Source organism: Phoca vitulina, unplaced genomic scaffold (genome assembly GCF_004348235.1).
Source record: "Phoca vitulina isolate PV1807 unplaced genomic scaffold, GSC_HSeal_1.0 scaffold5, whole genome shotgun sequence".
Classification (NCBI taxonomy): domain Eukaryota; kingdom Metazoa; phylum Chordata; class Mammalia; order Carnivora; family Phocidae; genus Phoca; species Phoca vitulina.
This window is the reverse complement of record NW_022589708.1, coordinates 29,685,880-29,712,845: the sequence shown is the minus strand read 5'-3', so window position 1 is coordinate 29,712,845 and position 26,966 is coordinate 29,685,880. Positions and strand designations below refer to the sequence as shown.

General features: G+C 38.5%; 1 protein-coding gene across 1 annotated transcript in view; it reads left to right on the top strand.

Moving 5' to 3' along the window:
* The window catches only part of SCEL (sciellin), a 302,364-nt gene that overhangs the window by 240,888 nt on the left and 34,510 nt on the right, over positions 1–26,966 (top strand). The window contains exons 15-26 of the mRNA XM_032402808.1: positions 5,304–5,384; positions 7,845–7,910; positions 9,607–9,666; positions 13,618–13,662; positions 14,641–14,700; positions 15,001–15,060; positions 19,121–19,180; positions 19,710–19,769; positions 20,151–20,210; positions 21,306–21,365; positions 25,445–25,504; positions 26,149–26,208. Coding sequence (XP_032258699.1) covers positions 5,304–5,384; positions 7,845–7,910; positions 9,607–9,666; positions 13,618–13,662; positions 14,641–14,700; positions 15,001–15,060; positions 19,121–19,180; positions 19,710–19,769; positions 20,151–20,210; positions 21,306–21,365; positions 25,445–25,504; positions 26,149–26,208 — 732 coding nt within the window. The remainder of the gene's footprint in view (positions 1–5,303; positions 5,385–7,844; positions 7,911–9,606; positions 9,667–13,617; positions 13,663–14,640; positions 14,701–15,000; positions 15,061–19,120; positions 19,181–19,709; positions 19,770–20,150; positions 20,211–21,305; positions 21,366–25,444; positions 25,505–26,148; positions 26,209–26,966) is intronic.

Sequence of the window (26,966 nt, the reverse complement as noted above, 5' to 3'; positions counted from 1 at the left end):
TTTTAATGCTAAAAGTTTCTACAACTTCACCTGATAATAATTGGACTGTTTTTATTATGTCTTTGAGAAAATATCTAAGGATCAAAAGCTGCTATGAGTTCAGCAATACTTAAGATTTTGTGTCACTTGTGTTTATTGACCAGAAAATATTGACATATTTTCTTATAAAACTGACATGAATTATGCTAATTTAAATTGTATTAACCACAGTTGCATCTACATACATTTGGAAAGTGCAGTATATAAATGTGCAAGGTGCTTAGTCTACAGCAAGTGCTCGGGGCTCTGTGAGTTGAAGATGCCTTGCAATAATGCTGCCTTCCCACAGTCATGTGATGGTTTGCCAGCCACAGACCTGGACCGATCTCCTTTTGTAAAGAAGCAGAGGTTCAGAGAATCAGCTCTCTTTCTAGTTAGTGGCAAAGCTAGTCTAGAACCTAGGTCTCTGGAATTGGAGTCCAGTGCATGCTCTATTGTTGTGTTATGGTTTATTGAAATGGCCACTATGAAGTGAGACTTCATTACAGTAATCGTTCTTTTGAACATATGCCTTGCATTCAATAAGCTCTTTGAGAGCAGAGACCACATCTTTTCTAGTTTTTGAACACCCAATTTTGCTCTGCATTGCTACGTGTCCTAACATTATACCTGGGGCATTTGTGGTATAAGTGCCCGTTGAGCTAATGACGCGGTCCTTGGGCAAGGAAGCAATCCAGGACAACCTATCATTATTAGATTTTCACTGGGAATACCGGGAAGAGTATTGGTTTGATGCAGTAGGATATAGAGAAAAGCACATGAGATTCAACATCAAAAAAACTAAGTTGAAACCCTGGCTGAGCTACTTACTAGCCACCATGATGCAGGGAAAATTACTCAACCTTTTTGACTCATTGAAAAAAACATCTCCATGGGAGAGATGTATGGATGGACTAAAATAATATTTGTGAGAGCTTGGCAAAGTTAGCATGGTACTGAAACTAAAAAAATGTAAGTTCCATCTCCTTTGTCGTTGTTGTTAAAAATTCTGTGTGTGGGAAACAAGGGCTAAGTGTGATGGAAAGTGAAAACAAAACTCAGAGTTAAATATTAGAGTCAATTATTCTTGTTTCAACCTGGGTGTGTGCTGCAGTAATGAAATGCTCTTCACAAAGGCAGTCAAACAGAATTTACAGAGCCGGGCATGTTGTGCAAAAAAGCTATAATGGAAAGAAGTGATCTTTGTAGCAGCATATGAAAATAAAGTAACATAAACCACTTCACAGGGTTATTTCTATTAGCTCTGGCCTTTGGGCTATTATCTGCAAGTTTTCCCATTTCTTGTGAAAGCTGCCTTTTTATTCCTGGAAGTTATTCTTTATAATCATAGTCACTAATGTGGTGGTGTCAATCCTGCAAAGATCTTGGGGGCTTGAGGGAAAGACAGAGGGTAGAGCCAGGGGTCAACTTAGCCAAGCTTAAACATTGCATCTCAAAGTGGTATTCAAACAGGATCATTCCACATCCATGTCCCTTGTTTCCTTCTCTTCAAAACATTCCGGGCCACAGCTTCCTGCCTCGCTCTTGCATTTTAATCCCCCTGCTTGGCATCTCATCAAGCTCCTGGCATGGCATGAATGACTTCTCTCATTGCCCCTAAGGGCTTGGGTTCTGTCATCTGTGGCTGTCATTGCAGAGATGCAAATGAAAGCTCCTTTGAGGTGAATTGAAGTCAATGTGGCATTGCCTAGCCCGGGCCCAGCGGGAGTCTAAATGCAGCGCCCTCAGAAATAAATATGCTCCTCTGCTTCTCTTGGCCTGCACAACTGCATGCCCACCTTTACTTTCTGGGTCGTCCCAAACCATATCCACACCATGTACCCAGATCTACTTCTCTACCCATACCTCTTTCCCAGATACACCCAGTCAATATTTACCCACCTCTCTGAGGGCTTAGCCATTGTAACATGGAAGAAATGTAGCTTTTCATCAATGTGATTCTGGCATAAGCAAAGTTTGGCACCATCCTATTTCTCATTTTTGTAATCCTCCTTTCCATCTTGTTACCTCTCTCCTGCCTATTCTCAGATATCCAATGCCCTGTGCAGACTTACTAGCCAGGACTGACCACCTTCTTACCCCTTTCCTCTTTCCCTGGAAGAAAAGTGTATAATCAGCTAATCCACCCAGATACACAAAAGACACATTATCACTTATGATTTCCCATTATCCCCAACACAGAGATATTTTTTGAGAAGAGAAGATGATGGTAGTTCCAATAAAATAATATTTAGTTGTAAAATCTAACACTAAACCAGAACGGGGAGACTGTTCTTATGTAAATTGTTTTCCAGGCATATCATGTAACACCATAACTCATCTGAGCTCCTGGCACCTACTCAGTATTCAGTAGTGGAATTAACAGTAAAGTTCTTCAGTGGGACAGCTAGATTTGAACAGATTTTATAAGTTTCAGGCCCCTCTTCAGTACTCATTTCCTTCCCCACCAAGTAGAAATCCAGCCAGTCACTCCCTCTTTCAACACATCTTTATTGGGCACCAAAATTATACACAGTCCTAGTACTTGGGATATAACTATCCTTCTAGGAGCTTTCAGCCCAGTATGGAGACAGAAAATTATGTGTAATCCAGAACAGTGTGATACGGTCCATAAAGAGGGTGTGCTATGGGGAGACATAGGGATGTATCGAACACAGCTTTGGTTACCACAACAGACAGTAACACCCAAGCCAGGTCTGAAGGGCAAGGAGGAAGTAACCAAGGAGGAATTATTCCAGGGGAAAGGGAGAAGCATGTAGGCCAGAGAGCAGAGAGCATATGGTGGTGAGGGTGGTTAGGAGTGCAAGCGTTTTGGCACAGCTCCAGTATTGGGGCTCATGTGGGGGAACACCAGCTGCAGCACTAGACATAGAGGGAGCACTTACTGTGAGCCAGGCAGAGCTTGAATGCTCTGCAGGCCCTTCTCCTCGCTTCGGTGCCACCATCCACACAGGAGCCAGGAGACTCGCCATGCTCCCTGCTCCGCTGCCTGCCCATCACCCAATCACTACCACACTCTGCGGAGAAAGATTTAGAACTAATTGCATCATGTCCTCCATCCTTATGGCCACGGATCTCCCAGGAGAAGCCCAGTCTGATCATTGCTTGTCACCTGGACTAGCCCCACAGAGCTCCGTCTATCACTGAGCTTGACCCAACCTAACAGTAGCCTAACCACTCAAACCTTCCGCAGTAACTCCCTGGATGTGTCATCTATTATCATCACGACTAGCTGCTGTGCAGTCTCCTCTTCGACTCAATGGCACTCACCTCTGTTGGGCTCTCCCAGAGGACTTGGCTTCCACGAGTCCAGAGGAGGAGGAAAGGTCCTGTTCGCTCCTCTTTGCTACCACTTATCAATTTTAGCTTTCTCCTCCCTAAAACTTCCCCATCTTCCTTGAAATCGTGGCATCAGGGAGTTCTCTTCCTCATTGCAGTCATCTGCAGGTCTCGGAGTCACTCACTTGCACTCTTTGAAGACTCTGGCACCAAGCTCATTGTGTATCACACGGGTCTCCTGTCATAATGCTTGGTGATTTCCAAATCCATGTGGAGGATCCTTCCCCACCCTGATTTTCTCACTTTCTTGATCTTCTCTCCAATGATCTCGTCCTTTGCCCTACCTCAGCCACCCATAGATCTTGCCCTTGTGAGTAACCATAAATTTTCAAAATTTCAAAATCTTCCCATTCTGCTTCCACTCTCTATCTACTGCATTTAGCCGACTCTCTCCAGTCTTCTGATTCCAGAAGTTTCTCAGCTTTGCCCCTGCCAACCATCAATCCACTGACTTTTCACGTTCCCTCTTCCCTCATATCCTCTGTTCCCTCCATATCCATCTCAGATCCCATGGTCCCTCCTTATCATCACTTCCTCACATCTCCCTTCCTCTCCTTCGCCACCCTTCTCTTCGTTGCACTCACTTGTCTGAATTATAAACTAAGTTAAATCCAACTCTCTGTTTTGCCTGTTTCTGCCCCCTAAGCAGCTGAATGTGGCAAGAGAAAACAATGGCAGCTAGCTTTATTTTAATTCTATGACCACAAACCTCAACTGAGCCACTGGTGCTGCCCAAGAATTCCTAGCAAAACATGCAGGGGGTGGCTTATGGAGCCCAGATTATCCACTTTGTAGAGTGCCTTGTAGAGTGCCTCAGTCAGTTAAGCGGCTGCCTTCGGCTCAGGTCATGATCCCAGGGTCCTGGGATCGAGCCCCGCATCGGGCTCCCTGCTCAGCAGACAGCCTGCTTCTCCCTTTCCCTCTGCCTGCCGCTCTGCCTACTTGTGCTCTCTATCTCTCTGTCAAATAAATAAATTTTAAAAAAAAGCATGGTCTAATTCAGTCCTGACAACACCCCAGCAATCCTATGAGAAAGGTCATTAGAGACGAAGAGATGGTATCAGGTTGACCCATTATCACACAGCTCGCAGTTCAGACAGCCAGACTCCAGAGCTTCCATGCTCACCTAGCATGCTGCAGAAGCCAGAGGGGTACCTGGAGTCTAGACCACAAGTGTACTTTTACTAGGTATGGAGTTTAATAGGGAGCCACTGGGGTGGTAGTGGTGGGAGTGGAGGGCTGACATGCCCCAGGTAAGGTGTTGACTCCATCCAAATGATGGACATCCAAATGATGCCTGTCTGCCAATCCTAGGTTATCAAATCACGCTGGCTCAGAGGCTGCCTTGGCTCTTGGTTGGAAAGTTTAGGCTGACAGCATATACATGCTTTGCAAGCAGCAAACTGGCCTGTGCTGCCAATATTTAAGTCAGATTTAGTTAAGAGCTTCAAATCAACTTTATCTTGAGGTCTGTAAAACTGAAAACCTTTCTTGCTGTTTCCATAGCAGCCTGATGGTTGATATAATTCTTAAAGGAGATTATATGTTAATGCCCAAGAACCATTTACTACGCTCACACGCTGCTGACCCAAAATGCCACAGCTTGAGCTAGATAGTCTAGCAAAATATTAAGCTTTTAAAAGGACACATTATATTTCAAACTATAGTGAAAGAGGATAGGGTTTCCAAAAACCTGCTTAAATGAACTTTGAAAATACCAGTAATTTAAATATATGACTCCTCTAAAGTTTAGTGCTGTATAGATTCTGGCCTTTCAGCTACCTCCTGCCAGGGGGGTGGGGTGCAGTGGGGGGGTATAAGACGCATGAGTTATTTCCATATAGGCCATAAGTACATTCAGTTAATAGATGCTAAAATTTGCCATGTTTCCATGGTGAAATGAACTGATGTTTTCTGTTTTAAAGGGAACCAACTGTTCACCCTCCCATACCTCCAAAGCCCAGTTCTCCTGTTTCATCTCCTAACCAGCTGAGACGGGAGAATAGGTGAGACCTGGCATTCCAGAATCTGTTGCTCAAATGAAGAAGTTAAGAAATGAAAGCAAATGAATTGTGATCTGTTTTGTGCAAAGCATGGGTATGTTTTGTGCACACATTCACAGAAGAAGCACTTTTAAAGCTTTTCTAATTCTAATTACCAACACAAATGCATATTTATGTTTGCCTTTGAATACTTATGGCCATGTCCCGTCTTATGGAAATACACCTTCAAGATAGAAACTGAACAGTATTCATGTCCAGGAAGTATTCATCCTCTGGTTTCTTCTAATTTATGTATGAGGAAGCATTATATAAGGAATCTCTTTCTGTCCCTGTGTATATAAATACATAAATATATATGTATACATATATAGTATTTGACATACGTAATCTAGATAGAAACTATATATGTGTGTGTATACACACGCACACACACACACATATGTATATGAATACACACATTTGGTGTATATTTACTCCTAGTTAAGTTTCCCATTAAAAGCTACATTTTCTGATGAAAAATGTTCTTAAAACTTTGTGTTACTGCTGAAACTCTCCTTATGTTAGAAATACTTTTGGGTAGCTCCTTAGTCTTGTTTTAGCTAAGGAATTTGCAACTTATTTCAAAACTATTACAGTTAAAAAATGTTCTAATTAATTTGTCTCTGAATCAAGAAAAAAAAAAGACTTGCTTTTTCATTTTGAATCTCTGATACTCTATAATTAATACTTAGAAACAAATTCAAAGATCTGAAAAATTTTCCATGTGTTTCTGTTAAACTGTTCAATAATCTCGAGCTGTTTTTCGAGACATAAATTGCACATTTCCATTATTATTATGAGATTTAAAAAATGATATCTCATTAAAGACTGAATACATTAGATCCACTTGATTACCTGCCTTTGATTCTTTTGTATTTTTGCATTTTGATGGTGATTTTTGTTGACAACATGAAAAAAAATTCTAGAAATATTCTTCAGGAAGAGGGTAACTTCAGCTAGAAAATGCTGAGTGGGCAGCAGGGCTATGAAGCATTAGGTACTCAGCCTATTAAGTTAAAAACCGAGGTCTGAATTTCTATTCAAGGAAACTTTGCAGGATCTTTGAAATTTTGTCCTTAGGATGAGAAGATATTTTTTTTCCCTTTAATGAGCCAAGAATATACTTCTTCACTGAATTAATGAAAAATATAGACCAAAGTTATAACTTTTTATTTGTGCAATGGTTATAATTATACTCTTAAAATAATTTAAGCTTTCTATCTTACATTATTTTTCCTTTTATAGTATTGAGCCATTAAATCTTAATTTGAATAGGAATTTTTAGAGGGCTTAAAAAAACTGGCTTTAGTATTATCTAAATTCTAGTCCAAAATCAGCGACTCTAGAGCAGTGAGCTTGTGTAGAGTCCAAAAAAAAAAGCTAAATTTCACGGGAATTGGTTTAATCCATTTTTACTACTTTAATTTCTTTCTTCTACCAGTGATCTTAAAAATAAAATTAGGACAACTTGCATGTTTTAAACCCTGATTACTTTAATCACAGCAAGATGATTTTAATGAAAGAATATGAAAGGAAGTGTTTCCTATGTAATTAACACATGTCCTCAGGAGGACAAAAAATAGTTGAATATAGTTTTTTGAGAACAAGCAAGAATATATAAGTAGGTCAGTCAGATACTTAGGAAAATAACAGAGAAAAACCTCATACCATAAATTGTGACAGAACCTAACATCATAAACTTGTTCTGTCAGCTCAGTGTGGTAATTCTCAATGTGGTGGGTGTGTTGGAAATTTAAAATATTTCCCGTCTTATCTGAGCAAATATATTTCTGGATTGTATTCAAATGAGATAAGTCTTTAAGAAAAATAAAATCATCCATTTGATGCCTAATAACAAAAAAAGAGTCTTAAGAGATAAGTATGAAAATGCTTTATTGATGACTGGAGACTAAAATAAAATGAACATAAACACATTTGGGACAGATATTTCTAGATATATCTAGTAGTTAAAAATATATTTAAAGAGATAGGCCAAATTACAAAATTATTACATTGGACTCCAGATTTTCAAATAAGAAATGGTTGAGGGGCGCCTGGGTGGCTCAGTTGTTAAGCGGCTGCCTTCGGCGGGGGTCATGATCCCAAGACCCTGGTATCAAGCCCCGCATCTGGCTCCCTGCTCCACCGGAAGCCTGCTTCTCTCTCTCCCACTCCCCCTGCTTGTGTTCCTGCTCTCACTACCTCTCTCTCTCTGTCAAATAAATAAATGAAATCTTTTAAAAAAATAAAAAGAAATGGTTGAGTTCTAGCCAACCAAAAGAGCTAAAGTTTGTTATCTCAAGTAGTGCTATTGATCCAACACACTGTGATCTTTTTGAACATGAATGTTTCCTTAAAAATTTATATTTAACAGAGAAGTGTTTTCTTACCTAACAGACATTATCCTTAACTTTGAAAATATAGGCAGATATGTCCACCTAAACCAGGTGTATATACAGAAACCAACAGATCTGCTGAAAGAAATATAAGGTACAATGATCTCTATTTATATCTATGTAATTGTAGAAATGATAATGTTTGCCTTATTAGAATACTTAAAAATACAAGACAATTAATAATAAAATAGACAAAATCAGTTCTCCAGCTGGCTTCAGTATAGTGGGTAATTAATATTTTTATATGTACCTACAGAATTTTATTCCTTTTATTTCTATTCTTAGCTTTACATTAAGAAACAACCAGAATTGTCTGAACATGATAACAGAATAAAAGAAACCCCTTAAGAAAGAAAAATACCTCTTTATTCCCAGCACTTGTTCCAAGGTCTGTGATAGAGTTGTGTTGATGTTTAAATGAATAGGCGTAAATATAGTCATTTTATTGAACTTGTTCTGCAAAAGCTTTGCTAGAATTGGCTGTATAATAAGGCCATATCCAGCTCCACCCACATCATCAGAAAAAGGCTCACAAATACTATTGATCTTTGGGTAAGGTTTCCCCATAACAGTCCTGATTTATGCCTGTTGTCTTGCTCATCCCATCTGGTTTAGTATGTATTTTGGTTATATCTTGGTTTTATTATTTTTTTAGAAAAACCCCCTATCTTTGAAATTAGTTTTAAATGATGATATTCTATAGGTTTATCAATATGATAAAGCAGTTTTTAATTATTATGGTAAAAACATAACATTAAATTTACCATCTTATCCATTTTGACCAACCGATTTTTGAAAGTTCAAAACTTACATACTTCTTGGGTTTTCCCTTGACTCTCAGAAAAGTCTGACTTTGAAACATACATCACATGGATACCTTACTTTGGGGAGAATCATCTTTCCCTTGTACTTAGTAACTTCAAGTGCCACCGTATCTCAGCATTTCCCAAGCTGTGTCCCATGTGCCACAGATTTCAATGCATGTTCTGTGAAAGAAGAGTTTAATGGCCAGCCCATTTAGGAGACACAATAAAATAGAGTTCTCTACCACAGGACTTCTCAGAACCTTCAATGTGCTTATATACATTCAGAATCTCCAAAAGTTGGTTTTATTTCCCAAATTTACTTGACTGCAAAATTCTTTCTTCATGGAACCCTATTAACCTTCTATGAGACATTGTTTGTGAAACACAGGTCTTAATTACAGGGACACCAATAAGGATTTTCCCAATTATTCCTTTCCATGATCTAGGGGGATTAGTGTGGATTCAAGCCCTCTGTGTCAGGTGCTTCCACCTACCCTGTAGTTTAAAATGTACTTTCTTTCCCTTTGGAAGCCTAAGAAGACAGAAACTTTTACCACATGTGAGGGATGAATTAATCATCTGGACATGTTGCTTAATGCTCTTTGGCTCTGGTCAAAAAACCTCTGAACACACGTCTGTGTTTACTTGTGTAGTTAACTCTGCTTTCTTTTCCATATCCTTTAAGTATAGAACTAGGGAGAAGCCAGTGTGTTTAGGAGAAACTGTATTATTTCAGTGAGCACTAGATGGCAGAGCCAATGCCCAGTGAAATGACTGGTGTGTGTGTGTGTGTGTGTGTGTGCGCACACCCCCACCTACACACCCCATAAGCTGATACGATAGAACTATTTCATTATGCAGTTAAACTCAATAATTCCTGAACACATGGACTATTGTTTTCTTTACTGAAAACATAAGAATTTCTAGCTACTTCAAAGATAGCTCTGCTGTCATTGACTTGTGTTTCTTTTTCATCCTTTGAAGCAGTCAGGATCTCGAGAACATTGTCAAAGTGGCCACTTCACTTCAGAAAACTAACAAGGGGTAAGAGCTTTTGAGCTTGCGTTTTTCCTTTCTTTATGTTTCAAAAAAGCTTAACCAGTACTTTTAAAAGTTCCAGATATAAACAAAATCCCAATGCTGTTTACTATATATAATTTAAAAGAAGAAAGAATCAATCTCTCTAGATAAGTGTCCCTGAAAAATGGGTGCAACTGACATTTACCCATACTCTTCTTCCTCTGCTTTGTCTTTTGGTGATTGTACTCATCTTTGTCACCTCAGCTTTCTGTGGTTTTGACTTTGTTCCAAGTCCTTGTCCTGTATTTATGTTGCTGGCTCAGATCTCAACTTATCTGTCTTTCCAGAACCCTCATTTAGAATGTCCTCGGCCATATTTACTTTCCTTCCCAAATGCTCTATTTCCTCACTTCTTTCTGTTCTTTCCTTCAGCCAAGCTCACCTTTCTGGAATCATTCTTGATTCTTCCATGTCTTTCCCCTCAATGTAGTATATGCGGGCATATATGCGTAAAATGTCTAAAATTCTCTTCTTGCCCACATGGCCTCACCCCAGTTCAAACTCTCATCGACTCCATCGTAGGTTATTAGAGTAGCTATCCAGATTTACTTACATTCTCTCAGTCTCTCCTCCCCTAAACCATTACTACCCATCACTGCCAGAGCTTTCTTCCTAAAATTCTCCTTGAACAACTGCTTCACTGGCTCCCCATTGCCCGTTCAATTACATTTAACCTTTGTTAACTTGGCTCCAACCTAACATTCCAGAGTTATTTCTGACTTCACCCTTACATTTACCCTACATGCAATACCAAATTAAACCACTTTCTTCCTACAGTTTCCAGACACTTTGCCTTTGTTTATGGCATGCCACCCATATGGCAGCCTTTCCTAGCCTCAAGGCCACCGTATCAATTCATTCAAGTCCTACCTAATTTTTCAAGATCTAGATCAGATATCACCTCCTCTGTGAAGTCTTCCCAGAATGATTCAGTGAGATGTGACTTCTTTTCTCTAAGCTATTAGAGCCCCACTATTTATGTGTTATAACAACTAATCATATTTGTTATTTCATGGTATCTATGTAAATACCTCATCTTCTCTATCATCTCTTTAATCTCTTAGAGCAAATATTTTGTTGACCTATTGACCATAAGTCATTTGCAGAGTCTGACATGCTGCTTTGTGCAAAGTATGTGCTTATATAATAGATTATGGTAAAGAATGATGAACAGCAGGAAACCTGGAGTATAAACATTCCATAGTTTAAATCCAGTTCCTACAAAAATACTCCTTGCTCAGTGGAATTCAGCAATGCTAAGTGTGATTAGGGATTACAGTCTCAATCAAAAGAACTGAAGAGAAGAAACAGAAGCAACAGGTAGCTCTTCTGTACAAACGAAACTGATTGGAGCTCTGAATCTAGACGGGGACTCCAGAAAGTAGCCTGAATGTTTCATTTCCATTTCTCTTGTCTAAGGCCTGGATCTCTAATTTTATCTATTTACTTTTTTGAGGTCATATTTTTTTTTAAGATTTTATTTATTTATTTGACAGAGAGAGACATAGCAAGAGAGGGAACACAAGCAGGGGGAGTGGGAGAAGGAGAAGCAGGCTTCCCGCAGAGCAGGGAGCCCGATGCGGGGCTCGATCCCAGGACCCTGGGGTCATGACCTGAGCCTAAGGCAGACGTTTAACGACTGAGCCACCCAGGCACCCCTAGTATTTTGTTTTTAAGAGGGATTGAACAGTTTTTTGGTGAGTGATGGGGGTGTTTGAAGGAGAGACGGGTGAGTGATGCTGATGGGAAATTATGGTTTGGCACAAATCCAACAAAAACAATGAGAACTACAGTTAGTCCTGTCCCCTCTCTGTAGGCATGATGCACAAATTCCACAACGAGATGTGTTCTTCACAGGGAAAAGTTACTGCTCTGGCTGTGGCCGGGGGAAATGTCTGTCAGATCAACATACCCAACTACCATTACTGTGGGCCTTGTGTGGGGACTAGAAATAGTTTTATTCACCTGAGCTGCTCTTGCTGATATTCCAGTGTGAAGTGGACTCCTGCCTGATTAAGAACATTTAATTTACTGCGCATGCAGTGGTGAAATTTAATATCCAAAGCTTTCCTCAATGTAAGGTCATTTTAAAAGTCCAACTTCTTTAGTCAGAATATTGTCTCCATTTTATTTAATTTACCACAGAGTATCATCTCATGAGTTATGCCCATTTGTTTGTGATAAATATGAGCAACCCCAAATCCTGATCATCACATCACTGTGACTCACACTAGTCAGAAAGGCCTGGGACTACAATTTTACAGGATTCTTAGGTTTGCTCTTTTCCTTGGAGACACAGACAGATTCATACTCTCAGAGCTGGACAGTGGAATTTCAAGCAAGAAACAACAATGGGGCATTGTGTCAAGGGACTAGATAGTATGTTAATCAATTTTTTGTCAGGGTCAGCAACATTTATATTTCAGTATTTATCCTACCACTGAATATGTAACATTACTTGAAAGGATTCATCTATGTGATGGATGTTAATTTAAATGTTTTTAGGGTCTCTAAGCTATTATGGCAGTGCATTGTGCCAGGCATCTTCAAAGCACATAAGTGACTCAGCAACTATACCTGTCTAGCTGGAGCCAAAGTCTTGATGTCTCTAAAAGCATTTAAAAAATAAGCGTAGCAAGCATTTATTAAATGAAAATTTTAGTAGACTTGGAACTGTTTCCTGTAATGGCCAAAATTAATTGAGAGTTTATGACTTGCCAGACATAATGCTACACACTTTATACTCACTAGCTTATTGATTATTTTCTCAGGTGGGTACAATTGGTATTCTTGTCAGACAGATGGAAAAGTTGAGGCGGCAAAAGGTTCGGTAACTCACCCAGAGTCACCAGATAATAAGTGGTGAATCCTGGGTTGAGATCCATGTATCCCTGACCTGAGACACTGAATATGTAACTACTGAGTGACGTGGCCTCATGGCCTCCTGGTCAGTTCCAGGGATGACGCAGAAGAAAGAGGAACATTGAGACGGTGTGGAAAACGTGCGATTCTAGAGCAGGAAGAAGGGAAAACCATGATTGGTGATCTAAAAACTGAACTAGGAAGGCAAGAGAAATGGGGGCAAAGGGATGGCAGAAATGTTGAAGAGAGACAATGCTGTGAGGAGCAAACAGGAACCACAAACCCACTGAGGCTGCCTTCTTGGGGAAGAGACCTGCACTCAGGTGACACTAAGGGATATTCTGGAACCCAGGGGTTTAGCCTAAACAGGTTGCTCCATGGGAAGCAGCCAGAAAGTTGCAGTTCTCAAATACAGACACAAGATCGCAAATTTAGGTAGTTAGAAGGAAGTAGGATCACAATTTAAGAAAGCAGCCAGACTTACTGATGAACAGGTGTTTTCCTATAGCTACTTTGTGCAGGTACATTGCATAAAGATAGAATCTACAATTAGTCAAAGTACCCATATTTGTTGATTCAAATAAAAACCTATATTAAATATTTACTGTTTAAAGAATACGGTATTAAAGACTGAAGAGGACCCAATGTAAAACACAGTTCTAAATTTTAAGTGGTGTGTGTGTGTGTGTGTGTGTGTGTGTGTCTGTGTCTGTGTGAAAGAGAGATGTAGGAGCAGGGACATGAACACGAGACAAGTATGTAGTTGCTATATTACAGAATATGGTAGTGTTAGTGCCATAAAGGAGATGGAAAAAAACAAAATGCAGCAAGGTTTCCAAGAATGTAGAGGACTCTATGCCATTGAAGGACTGGGAACTATGTGTTGGAGAAAGAGGCTTTTGAAGAGAGCCTTGAAGGATAAGCAAGATTTTGGTGGCATGTGTTGTATTCCAGGGAACTCAGAAACAGTGGTTTAAGGTGGGCCTGCCCTTTGACTCGGGGCAGGCTTTTAATGATGTGAGATTTTTGTTTTTTGTTTTTTTCTTCCAAAAGTGAAGAATTGGATAATCTCATCAAAATGAACAAAAGCTTGAATAGGTAAGATTTGAAAACATCCATTTTTTTGCTTTATTATTGAGTTGCACATTGTGACTTCTTATGTCTTTTTAGTATTTGAGCATGAGGACCCACATACTGGGTGAGTTAAAAATAGCCTACAAGTCTTGAATAAAAAGCTTGCAGGAATCATCATCATTTCATCACTGCTATAAATGGTTATTACAACCTAAAGATACTAATATTAAAGTATCTTTGATTTTCACACTCTATTTAGTAAGGCAGTTATATAAATAACTACAGTTCTCTTCCTGAAATATTAACATGTTAGTATGTGGACAGAGTTTAGTTTGGTCACTGAATGCTTTCAGTTTTACACTTTACAAAAGCCACTTACTATCTTAGTTAACCTTACCTCCTTAATTTTGAATCATTTATAATTGCACAATTTAAAGATTATAGTAATTGAGGTCTGTGTTGGAAGTGTGTGCAGTTTTTGCTATCTCTCTGTTACTTTGCCTACTAATATACTAAATGGGTAGGGACCAGAGAGACAGAGAAACAAGGCAAATGTCAAATGACCTCATTGCTCCGAGCATCCAGAAGTGTGGTGTTCATACCCTGTTCTGACAACAGTGATCATATGATTGACTATCAACAACTCATTTAAATGTGCTGCCTTTCAGTTTCTTCATCTATAAAGACAGAGGGTCAACATTGGCTCACATTAAAACAAAACACTCTGTGAAATCCATACAGTGCATCGTGGACCTATTGGTTGTGTGTGGATCCCCAGTTTGTATTTTCTATCTTATTTTCTCTGAGGTCCACTGCAATTTAAATTTTGAGTTTATGAAAATACTTATTTGGAATAAAGCAATTTCAAGAATTGTCGCTCATCTTTTCCACCCAGCTTCTATTTCCTGTCTATCTATAGAAATATAAACTGGTCTATATTTCTATAGAGTTAAGTATATATTATTACCACTGATGAGGTTTTTTTGTTCAATGCATTTAAAGAAATCAAGGTCTTGATGGTCTCTTCAGAGCAAATCCTAAGGCAGAGCAAACAGAGAAAAGGTAAGTGCATCTGTCCCTAACCTGAAAATCTGATCTCCCAGATTGCTTGCTTTATTCTTTCAGACGTTCGCCGGAAGGGGGTTGTATCCTCTGGCATGGAAATGTACTAGCAGATGGAGAAGTACTCTCAGAATTGTACATTTAGCTCAGATATAATTGCCCGGAAGGATTTCTGCTCTTCCATTCAATAAGAGTAAATGAGCAATTCATGAAGAATGTTTATTGTATCTGACCTCTCAAGATACCACACAATTTTATTTCAATATGTAGCCTTTTATTTGAATTTCTTTGTGTTTACAGAGCCAAAAGCCTTGAAAATCTCATTTTTATGAATACTCGAACAGACAAAGACGGAAAAGGGTAAGATTTGACTCTTACAGGCCTCTTTGATTGAGTCCTAGACTATATGCCATTTCTAGCGTGTGACCTCTTGCTCAGGACAAGGGGCAGGGAGGCTGGTGGAACAGGACTTGGATGGGGGGTTGGGGTGGAGGTCAGGAAATAAGTGGATATCTTAGTGCTGGCTCTGCCACCCACATCAATCTGGATGACCCTGGGCAGGTCACTTAACCTCTGCAGACTGCTGTTTCCTCATCCCATAAAATGAAGAGCATGACCTAGATGATCTCCAGGTTCCCTTTTGTATTTAAATATGAAGGAACTCTAGCTGGCTGTTGCAAGTAGTGGACAATAGCCTGGTTTATGAACTAAATATATTTACTCTAAGACATTTTGATCCTGGGAGCATAGTTTCTCCCCCACTGAAGTCTTTATAATGCTCTAAGACACTTTTCAGTTAGAATCTTGGTTGAGTCACTTCATATGTATATCTCACATATATTTGTAAATATCTCAGGGTCAAGAGTAATGCCTTTACTTATTTTATATCATAAAAAGAGTTAGTGAATGATTAGTAACTGAACTGATAACATTAAAGATGTTGATTTATAGTTCTAGACTGATACTGAAATCCTAGAAAATTGACTTACATGACTGATACTATTTTTTATATGGAAAGAAATCAAATTCTTGACAGTTTTATTAAAGAAAATCCCAGAAAAGGGATGCCTGGGTAGCTCAGTTGGTTAAGCGTCTGCCTTCGGCTCAGGTCATGATCTCAGGATCCTGGGATCAAGCCCCGAGGCAGACTCCTTGTGCAATGGGGAGCCTGCTTCTCCCTCTGCCTGCCACTCCCCCTGCTTGTGCTCTCTCTCTCTCACAAACAAATAAATAAATAAAATCTTAAAAAAAAGAAAGAAAGAAAATCCCAGAATGGTCAAGAATGACAAAGGGTAAGGATTTCGGAGGTCACTACTCTTTTTCCCCCAGATTGGCTGTTTACCTTGTACTTGGTTAGTCATCAGATTTGCCTTCCTAACGTGATAATTATTTCTATTGTCTTATCTTTTAAAGCCATTCATCTGTGCCAGTCTGTGCCCAGAATGATATTCTAGCTTTCCAAGTCAATCTTGGCAGATGCATTCTCAACTGTCTCTGATGTAGAACACTTAAAGTCTATGTGATAATAATGTGAAAATAATTGGCAATAATAGTTTCACAGATACTGAATCCTTATTAACAATATATTATTATAATGTCCATGTGCAAGTATTATTACAGGTAAAAAGTTTTCTTCTCATGGAGAACAGATGAAGTGAGAAAACTGTCAGTTCTCTGTGAGTGATTATATGAGCTTTATAGGAAAAGATGAGATTTCAGATATTTAAAAAATGAAATTGGGAAGGGTCCACCAAAGTGGTAGAAAATAGAAAAATTAGGATGAAATTCTCAAGTAAATCATTTCTGGGCTGGTAAGGAGGAGAAAAGAGATGTGATTTGTAATGTGGGATAATTTGATAGCAACTAGCTTTCTGCTGCAGGAATGACCGAACTCACTGATGTGGTTGAGTCAGTCCATAGTGCTTTGTCCTTCTTCCAGCCCTCCCTCTCTGCCTTCTTTCTTATATTGAAAGAAACTAAAATGTTAGTAGTCTTATCACAGTAAAATCAGAGACAGATGAAAATGACAAAGGGCAACCCCTGGACAATTGGGGGATTTAGAGGGATTAACTGTGATGTTCCCTAATAGCTTTAAACTATCTGCATGGAAAACGTTTATTGTTTGCAGTCAATTTATATAAGGAACTGGAGCCATCATAGACTTATTTCTACTTTTCCAAGGGTACTTCAGAACCTTGAACTTTTTGCTAAAAATGACATGTCTAAATCTCCGAAGGGTTGAGGCACCTGGGTGGCTCAGTTGGTTGAGCATCTGCCTTCGGCCGGGTCATGACCTCAGGGTCCTGGGATTGAGCCCCGCATTGGGCTCCCTGCTCAAGGGGGAGTCTGCTTCTCCCTCTCCCTCTGTGCTCTCTCTCTCTCTCACTCTCTCCCTCACTCTCTCTCAAGGAAATAAATAAAATCTTTAAAAAAAAAATTTCCAAAGGGTTTAGATTTAAAATGTTGACCATCTGATTTCTACCCCTTGTATGAATGATTTTCATGTTTAAAGAGGGCAGTATATCAACAAATGTATTGAAGTTAGCTTCCCACCAGCCGTCCCTGGAAGGACAGAGAAAGCACAGACTGAGACCTGAAGGGAACTTTTATTTTTAAAATGGTTTAATGATAAAGGAAATGTGGTGTGTATTTACACACACACACACACACACACACACACACAGGAATATTACTTAGCCATAAAAAATGAGATCTTGCCATTTGTGAAAACATAGATGGACCTAGAGGGAGTTATGCTAAGTGAAATAAGTTGGACAGAGAAGGACAAATACCATATGATTTCACTTATATATGAGACCTAAAAAAACAGAAAAAGCAGAAATAGGCACATAAATACAGAGAACCAACTGATGGTTGCCGGAGGGGAGTGTGGTGTAGGGATGGACAAAATGGGTGAAGGAAAGTGGAGATACAGGCTTCTAGTTATGGAATGAGTAAGTCACGGGGCTAAAAGGTACAGTGTAGGGAATATAGTCAATGGTATTAAAATTAAAATAGCATTATATGGTGACAGATGGTAGCTACACTCGTAGTGAGCATCGTATCATGTATAGAGTTGTTGAATCACTATGTTGTACACCTGCAACTAATGTGAACATTGTGTGTCGACTCTATTTCAAAGATTTTGTTTATCTACTTGACAGAGAGACAGAGAGCACAAGCAAGGGGAGCGGCAGGCAGAGGGAGAGGGAGAAACAGGCTCCCCGTTCAGCGGGTAGCCTGATGCGGGGCTCGATCCCAGAACCCTGGGATCATGACCTGAGCCAAAAGCAGACGCTTAACCGATAGCCACCCTGGCGCCCCTCAACTCTATTTCAATTAAAAACATTAAATTTACTGGGGCACCTGGGTGGCTCAGTTGGTTGAGTGTGGGACTCTTGGTTTCAGCTCATGTCATGATCTCAGGGTCGTGAGATGGAGCCCCACATTGGGCTCCACACTCAGCAAGGAGTCTGCTTGAGATTCTCTCCCTTTCCCTCTGCCCCTCCTCCCCACTTGCACACGCTCTCACTTGCGTGCTCTCTCTCTAAAATAAATAAATAAATCTTAAAATAAAACCGTTATATTTACTTTAAAAATAAAAAAATAAGGGATGCCTGAGTGGCTCAGTCAGTTAAGCGTCTGCCTTCAGCTCAGGTCATGATCCCAGGGTCCTGGGATCAAGCCCCACATCGGGCTCCCTGCTCAGTGGGGAGCCTGCTTCTCACTCTCCCTTTGCCTGCCGCTCTCTCTCTCTCTCTCTCTCTCTGTCAAATAAATAAATAAAATCTTTACCAAAAAAAATAAAAAGTAAAAAAATAAAGCGTTTGCACTAACTTGGCCTCAATCCACAGGTCAGGCTCTTTAACCATTAGGTCTTTTGAGAATATGAAGGATAAAATATTAAAATAAAAAAGGACCTTAAGATAGCATAGTCTAATTCCCTTATAGTGAGGAAACTTGGTGCAGAGAAGTGAAAGAACATGGTCACAAACCCCATTAAAATCAGAACTAAGATTTGAATCCAGATCTCCTCATACTGATACTGGGCTCTGGTGCTATGATGCATAGTAATAAAAGTAACCTGAAGGTTATAACATTGTATAAACTGTCAACACAACAACTCAGTTCTAAATAGCAGGAATGTTTATTATTTTATTAAAAATTATTCCATTAAAGTGATTTAATCACAATGGAGTAATGACTGGGACCTTAATATAAGAATAGTTGGCATATCTCTTCAGCATTTTGCATAAGAAGAGTCACTTGTATTAAACATTTTTAAAGACTTCTGAGGCTTTAGGTACTGGTAACATCTTTCTCTTGTGCTGAGAAATCTGCTGTTGCCATAAGAGATTGAATTACTCTCTCTCCTCTCTTTCTGTTGCTCTGCTGTCCTCCCTGCTCCAATGTTATGAAGAAACCAAGGCCTTGGAAGTCTTATTAAAGTTAATCAAAGGACTGACAAAAATGAGAAAGGGTAAGTAAAAGTCCTACCTTGCTGCGGCTCTCTTTTTTCAAGTTAGTTTTTCACACCTCGTTAGAAATGGGAGTGTTATGCTTTCCTTGGTCGCAGATGAACTGTTGCACTTTATAGGCCTATCAGAGAGTAAGCAAAGGAATATGATGAATGCTGTTTCCATAGGACCACATGTTTGAGTTACATTGAAGTAAGTGCAGGAAATCTGCTACATAATCTCTTATTCTGTATTTTCTTAAACAATTAAAACATGAGCCAAGTCTTATATTTAAACTAAGAAATATAAAGGACAAAATTGCAAAGTGAGAGGTATGTTGGGAAGTTCTTCTAAACGGATTTAAACCAAGTACTGCTGGGGAAATTAACAGAGCTCAGTTGAGGATAATTACATCCAAGTTTTTCTGGCCATTTGGCCTGGAAACATCTGATATCCTTTCAGGGACATTCTTGTTTATACAAATTGCAGAGAAAACTGAATGTAACCTAAGTAACACAAGGTTTTCATGTTTGTTTGGTTTTTTTTCCAAAGAAGCCAAGATCTCGAAACGATTATCAAAGTGAATGCCAGGACAGATAAAACTAGGAGAGGGTGAGAACTGTTTTGATGTTTCTGAATCTTGGTTGATTTCTCCCAAATTTCACTGTGTGATATTCTCAGTGACATTGAGGGGGTCACATCTCTGAGTTTGCCTTCTGTCTTCTGTGTCTGATCCCTACCACCCTGATTTTCACTTCGGAGGCTCTACAACAGTTCTATAAATTTACATTTGGCTAATATAAAATCCCAGAGATTAATTTAACTATGTTATTGATAGACAATTTTTATAATACAATTAATATAATTCCTGTACAATAATTTTCTCCAAAAGCTTTTAATTAATCATCAATAATATGGAATGTCTATTTATATATAATATATAATACTATTTATATATAATACTTTGAAACAGATCTAAACTTTTTTTTAAAGAGGTGAAGACCTTGATAATCTTATCAAAGCAAAGCCCAAAGGAAGTGAAAATGCCACTGGGTAAGAATTATTAGTGTCTTTAAGTCTGATTTCTGTAAGTAACAATCAATAAGATAAAATGATTTGGCATTTTAACTTCATAACCATATTTTATTAGCATGGAGATAGACAATAACAGTGGGCCACATGACCTTCCCTTCTTATTCCTAATAAAATCACTTATTTTTTGAAGAACTGTCCTAGCATTTGGCCTTTTATCCCAGATGAGTTTCTTTGTATCTAAAGAATGCATGATCTTGACAACATTTTCAAGGTGGATCTCTAAAATAACAAAGTTACTGGGGTGCCTGGGTGGCTCAATGGTTAAGTGTCTGCCTTAATGATCCCAGGGTCCTGGGATCAAGCCCCACATCGGGCTCCCTGCCCTGTGGGAGGCCTGCTTCTCCCTCTCCCGTTCCCACTGCTTGTGTTTCTGCTCTTGCTATCTCTCTCTGTCAAATAAATACAAAATGTTTTAAAAAAAATAAAATAACAAAGATAGCCAAAAGTGAGGCTTGACTAAAACTCTTGTGAATCAGCTTCCCTAAGGATGTTGGTCTCAGAAGACAGCCCAAGGGAGGGCTGGGCAGGTGTATCCACTGGGAGTAAGGAAATTCTGCCACTTTTTCTCCTCTTCACGGCTCTGTCAACGTGGCAGGGGCGTGAAGTCATGATACTTCTGCCAACCTCACAGTATTCTTTTTTTTGGGTTCAGGTTATCCCCTTTAATACTACTCAATGCATTTTAATGAGGGTGACTTGTCCCCCCCCCAAGAAATGAGTCAATTTTCCTACCATGTAAGGTATTTTTTTCTTGCTCTTTGTAATTTATCATAATCTAATTATATTTTTAAAAAGCTTGGGTTAGGGAAATGGTTGACTTTATATGAAGACATATATTCTTATTTTAAAAATATGATTATTATTATTATTGACACTGTTCTTATTATTTAAAAACAGAATAGGCAATTATATCTGATTTGTTGAGTAGAAATTTATATTCTGTCTGGATCCAGTACAGAACTTTATCTGACTCACATTACTTCTCCAATCATTGTTCACTTGATTAGTGTTTTACTTAATAACATTCTTTAAAACTCACTTTTTTATTCAAAGCAAACAAGATCTCAATGGATTTATTAAAGTGAATCCTGAAACAAATAAAAATATCAAGAGGTAAGACATTTAAAGCTTCCCCCCTTCCCTTTGGCATTCATAAGCACATTGGAATCCTGAGTGTTTGTATTCAGGAGAGTAAATTGAAATTCAAACCCAGTTGTCTTTTCCCCAAACATATCATATTAAGCAGTTTTATACAAGTGATACCCAGAAGTGATCTTTTACATTTTATTTTTGGGTGAAGCTTACTATCAGGTAGATTTTGAGAAATTAAACGGGAATTTGAGTTTCTCTGCTGAGTTAAATGATTTCTTTGTGTGTGTGTGTGTGTGTGTGTATAAGTGTGTATGTGTAAGCAGTGTGTGTTTTTATTATTGTATTTGTGTATATATAAATAGTGTGTATGTATAAGGGTTTGCGTATAAGAGTATGTACGTGTACTGATCAGGGTTTTCCAGAGAAACTGAAACAATAGGATATGTATAAATAGAGAGAGGGAGAGAGAGAAATTTATTATAAGGAATTGGCTCATGCTCTTACAGAAGCTGAGAAGTCCCAAGATTTGTAGTTTGCGAGCTGGACACCTAGGACAGCCAGTGATGCAGTTCCTGTCTAAATCCAAATGCCTAAGGATCAGGAGAGCTGATGGTTTAACTTCCAACACCAGAAGAAGATGTCTTAGGTCAAGCAGTCAGGCAGGCAAACTCCCTTCAAACTTAGCCTTTTTGCTCTATTCCAATCCTCAACTGATTGGTTGTGGCCCACTATGTTCGGGAGGACCATCTACTTTACTCAGTCTATAGATTTAAATGTTAATCTCACCCCAAAACACCCTCCCAGACAAACCCAGAACAAAGTTTGACCAAATCTAGGCACCCTGTGGCCCAGTCAAGTTAACATATGAAATTAGCCATCAAAATGTGTGTATATATATAGTGTATGTGTGCGTATACACAATATAAATATATATAAGTGTATGTATGTGGATGTATAAGTAGTGTGTATGTATATATGTGGATGTGTTCACGTGTGAATGATGTGTGCATGTCTAGAGTATTTGTGTGTAACATGTATGTCTACACAGTGTAGTGTATGTTTAAAGATGAAGAGCTTAACAAAGTGTACTTCATTAAAAGAGTTCCACTACCCATGAACTGTCAAGTAAATCTGGAAAGCTTATGTCCTCCTGCTTTTTATTTTTTAAAGAGCAGACGGAATATATTTGAAACTGAGCTTGTTGGTATGTTGCCGCAAACAGCGCACCAAATAATTCCATGTGGTTTCCTTTGAATTTCTTTCCATTCAGTTAACTCAGTACATGATATTATTAGTTGATTCTAAAATGTGTCACTGATGCCTGCAGGCCCAGTCAGCAGAGCAAGGGCTCAGCTAGCTGAAAAGCTGGTGTGTACACAGTCAGGATGTCCTGTTCTCAGCAGCAGGACATGCTCAGAGGCCCAGCGACCCAGGGAGTTGAGTTAGAGACTCCAATAGACTGAGAAGGAAGCATCGATTTCCTTGGCTACTTGGGTGGTCCTGGAAGGTAACCAGAGCAGGAAGTAAAAATTCTGGGTTCAAATTTTGGCTTGGTCACTTGCTAGCTGTGTCCTCATGCTTCAACTTACTCATCCACAAAATAGGGATCATAACACTCATGCCTGGCACAGAGTAGGTATAAGTAATTGTTAACAATAATAAAGATTTAGGTGAATTATATTCTGTTAATGATTTACATACTGTTCAAATATTTAATTTACTTTGATTCTCCAAGAAAAATCCATGTTTTCCTTTCTAATTTTTATTTAAAAGAGTAGTTTAAATCATCACCTATTGTTTTTCATATGTTGGTGTGTTTCTGTGTGCATGTCTATGTGTGCACATGTGTATACATGCAAATAAATGTTTTATGTGTGTGCCTGTGTTTGCATGAGTGTGTGTATATGTATGGGTGTGCCTTTCTGTGTATGTAAGTGTACATGCATATGGGTGTGCGTGTCTTTGCAAATGTCCCGTGTGTGATGGTGTAAAAGTGCACACATGCTTACATGTGCATAAATATATGTATATCTGTGTGTATATGAGTTCATGTGTACATGGATGTCTATGTGTGTGCATCTGTGTCCATGTATTTGGGAGTATGCACTGTGTGTGTGTGTGTGTGCGCGCGCCCACGCGCTTCATGAGAGCTTTTAGGGACAGTAGTTGTCTTTTTCTTTCACTACACGTAATTAAGTTCTGTCAATCTTTTAAAAGCAAAACTAAATCATCTTCCCTCTCTTATTAAAAAATTACAGTGTTTTTCCGTTTCGGGTAGATTACAATTCTAACCCTCAGCAATGGTCTCTTACTTGTTCAATACAGTCCAGCCAAATTAATCTTTTTTTCTATTCCTGGCTCATTCTTACCTTATGAGTTCTGCATATGCTATTCCCACTTTGGGACTGGCTTTACCCCCATCTTGTCATTTCTGACCATTGACTGTAATTGTCACCACCCCCTCCTCCAACCCCAGCACAACAGGCACCAGGCAGTCCTTCTTTTCTTCAGAGCATGTATTGTTATCTGGAATTGTGACATTCATTTATATGTTTGATTGTATGTTGCCTGCCTCTTTCCATGTTAGAATACAAGCCTCATGAGGGCAAAGCCTATGTCTGTATTATTCGCAGGTTTCCATAAATATTTGTGGATTGAAAGAATGAATGAATACTGAGGATATATATACTATGAGGCATTAATTCACAGTTTAGCTCAAAATACTAGTTTAAATGACTACATTAATTAGCATACTCCACTTTATTGATTTTATTTACTTTGAGATTTAAATAACCTTCCACTTATATATTCTTTAATATGTTTAAAGAGATCGAGTTCTTGGCAATATAATCAAAGTGAACTCCAGAATCAACAAAAGTATTACAAGGGAGGGGTTACAATACTTAACTGTTGTGTTATTTTTTTTTAAGTACTCAAATCTGGAAATAGAATTCTGGGAATTTTTTTCTCAGACTCTGGCATTCAAATCTCACATACTTCATTTAGGCAAAAATTAACAAGAGGTAAAAAAACATCAACAAGGGGTATTCTGGGATAGAATAGTTGCCTCTGTTGGGTTAATTGTTTCATTTTGCATGGAAAAGGTCTGCATTTTTTTATTGCTGCTTTTAGCCTGGGTATATACATTCTCAGACATCTGGATACAAGTAAAAACTTGGGTCAACATCTGGTTGCTTCCAAATATCTGTATCTTTGATGTTGTATAGATGCAACCTCAGAGACTTTGTGATACAATCTTAGTAGGACCACAGGGCATGGAGAAACAGGGTGTACCTTCTGTAGATGTCCTTTACCCATGTAGCATCCTCTGTAGATCAGAGGGGCATTGGCTTGTGCTGTGTTCGTGGAAAACACATAGAAACAATATGAAAAACAAAATTCCATTAAGATCAGAAACAGAATATATTCAAGGGTAACAACAAAATACTGGCATGTTTTTAGTGACTACATGGAGTTTTTTTATTATAGTAAATACAGCTTACATTTCAGAACTCTATAGATTTTAATCTTCCTATTGTTTGTTGCCAACACAACTAGTCCAAATTTGTAGTTTGAACACATAAGTACCAGACACAGATACCAGGTTGTATAACATGGACCTCAGCAAATTGGTATATTATTCTTAACCCAGTGTTGTGAATAGAAAATCTGCTAATGAATGTAAATTTTACAAAATATGGATTCTCCAAAGTTGATTTTAAATTCCCACAGCATGTTGGAGGTTGATATTAAGAGAGGATATGCTTTCTGGAATGTTCCATGAGATGCGTATATAGACTACTACAAAATGTTCAGTGCACCTAGCAAAGGTTTAGAGCATAGCATTAAATGAATCATAATCGAGACAGAGTCCCAGCACAGTGTTTGCAACTGACCTAAAGGCTCTAAGATTAAAATACTGTCTCATTGAGTCTCAGAGATGTATAAATCCCTACATACTTCTGCATCATCGCTTTTCACAATCTTCCATTCTTTGGCATGATCTCAGTGTTTGTCCTGTTTCCGAGTTTTAATAAATAGCTTTATTCATTTGGTATTAATCTATCATTAACGTCATCATTTTTCTTCAATGTTTAAAGGGGCCAGAGCCTTGACAATCTCATTAAAGTGACTCTTGAAGTAAACAGAAGTAACGCAAGGTGAAGATTATGTCTTATCTTTCTTCCTTCCCCACCTGCATCAATTTGTGGCCCTCATCAGAAAAGCTGTGTGGAAAAAATCTTTGGGTTGGAATCAGAAAGCCTGAAATCCGTTACTTCCCATTACTTGCCTTTGAGCAAGTCCCTAGAACACTCTGAGCTGAGGCTTCTTTAGTTATAAAATGAGGATCATTTATAACTGTCTGGTCTACCTTTGTCACTTGGTTGTTGTAAGCATCAAGTGAAATAATGAATATAAAATCCCTTTAAAGCAAGAAGGCACTATAAATGGAAATTATTAACAAAATACAGTTTAGTAACAGCTACAGTGTTAGATGGAATACTTGTTGGGGGGCAGGTGAAAGTTTTTGGCAAATCATTACATAGTTGCTAATTGATTTTTTAAAAACTCAATATTGCCCTAAAGTTATGGTTTTATTTTGAGGGTAAATAGGAATCTGAGCCATATATTGATGATTTGTATGGAGGTCAAAATTTGTACTTTAAAAATTAAGGACAAAGACTGGTATGATTTTTCTCAAAACTTAATAGTAAAATTCATCTTGAGCACATATATCTTTTAAATAAATACTTAGTTGATTTAATTCCATTTTTACTTATCATTTTTGTTTTTTGTTTTTAAGTTCCAAAGATCTTGATAACCTCATCAAAGTGGTTCCAAGAACAGGAAAAAGCATGCAAGGGTAAGATTTAATAAGCTTCTGGTTTTTTTGTTTCATACATACCAATGCTTAAAAATATAATTAAATTAACATTTTAGCAGATTGACAGCTCAATAATAGCTCAAGAAAAGTCATGTGACTTCCATGACCTCATATCTAAAATGTTGAAGATTTTGGTCAACTAATTCTTAATGTAATGGAGATAACCTTTGATTAATTAGATGCACAGTTGATTTCCAAGAATGGACAAGACACTTATGTTCATTGATTTGTTTATTCTTCTTAAGCAGAGGATGGCACAGGAGGGGGGAAAGAGAACTAGATGGGAGACCATAGATGTGGGCCTAGGCCTTAGCTCTGCCCTCACTAACTGTGCAAAATGCGATTGGCCACTTCCCCTTTGGGGGCTTGTTTCCTTGTCCTCACAGTAAGGAAATTGGACCAGGTGCTGTCTAGTCACTTCAGTGCTAATGCAATTACTAAGTGCCAACACGATGGTTGGTATCATGGAAAGAGCCAAGCGCTCTTGAGTTAGAGTACTGTGCTTTCACTTAATCTTTCTGGTTCAGTTTTTCCCTTTGAGAAAATGGGATGGTGATACTTCCTATATTGAATAATTGATGTGAGGATTCACTTATATAAATCACGTAAATCACTTGAACAATGCCTGGCACATCATGAATTTTCTAAAACCGGTGGTTATTGTTTATTATTCCTATGCAGCAGTAGGTAGGTCCAAAAATATATATTCACAGCACTGGAAAACTCCAATCCTTTGA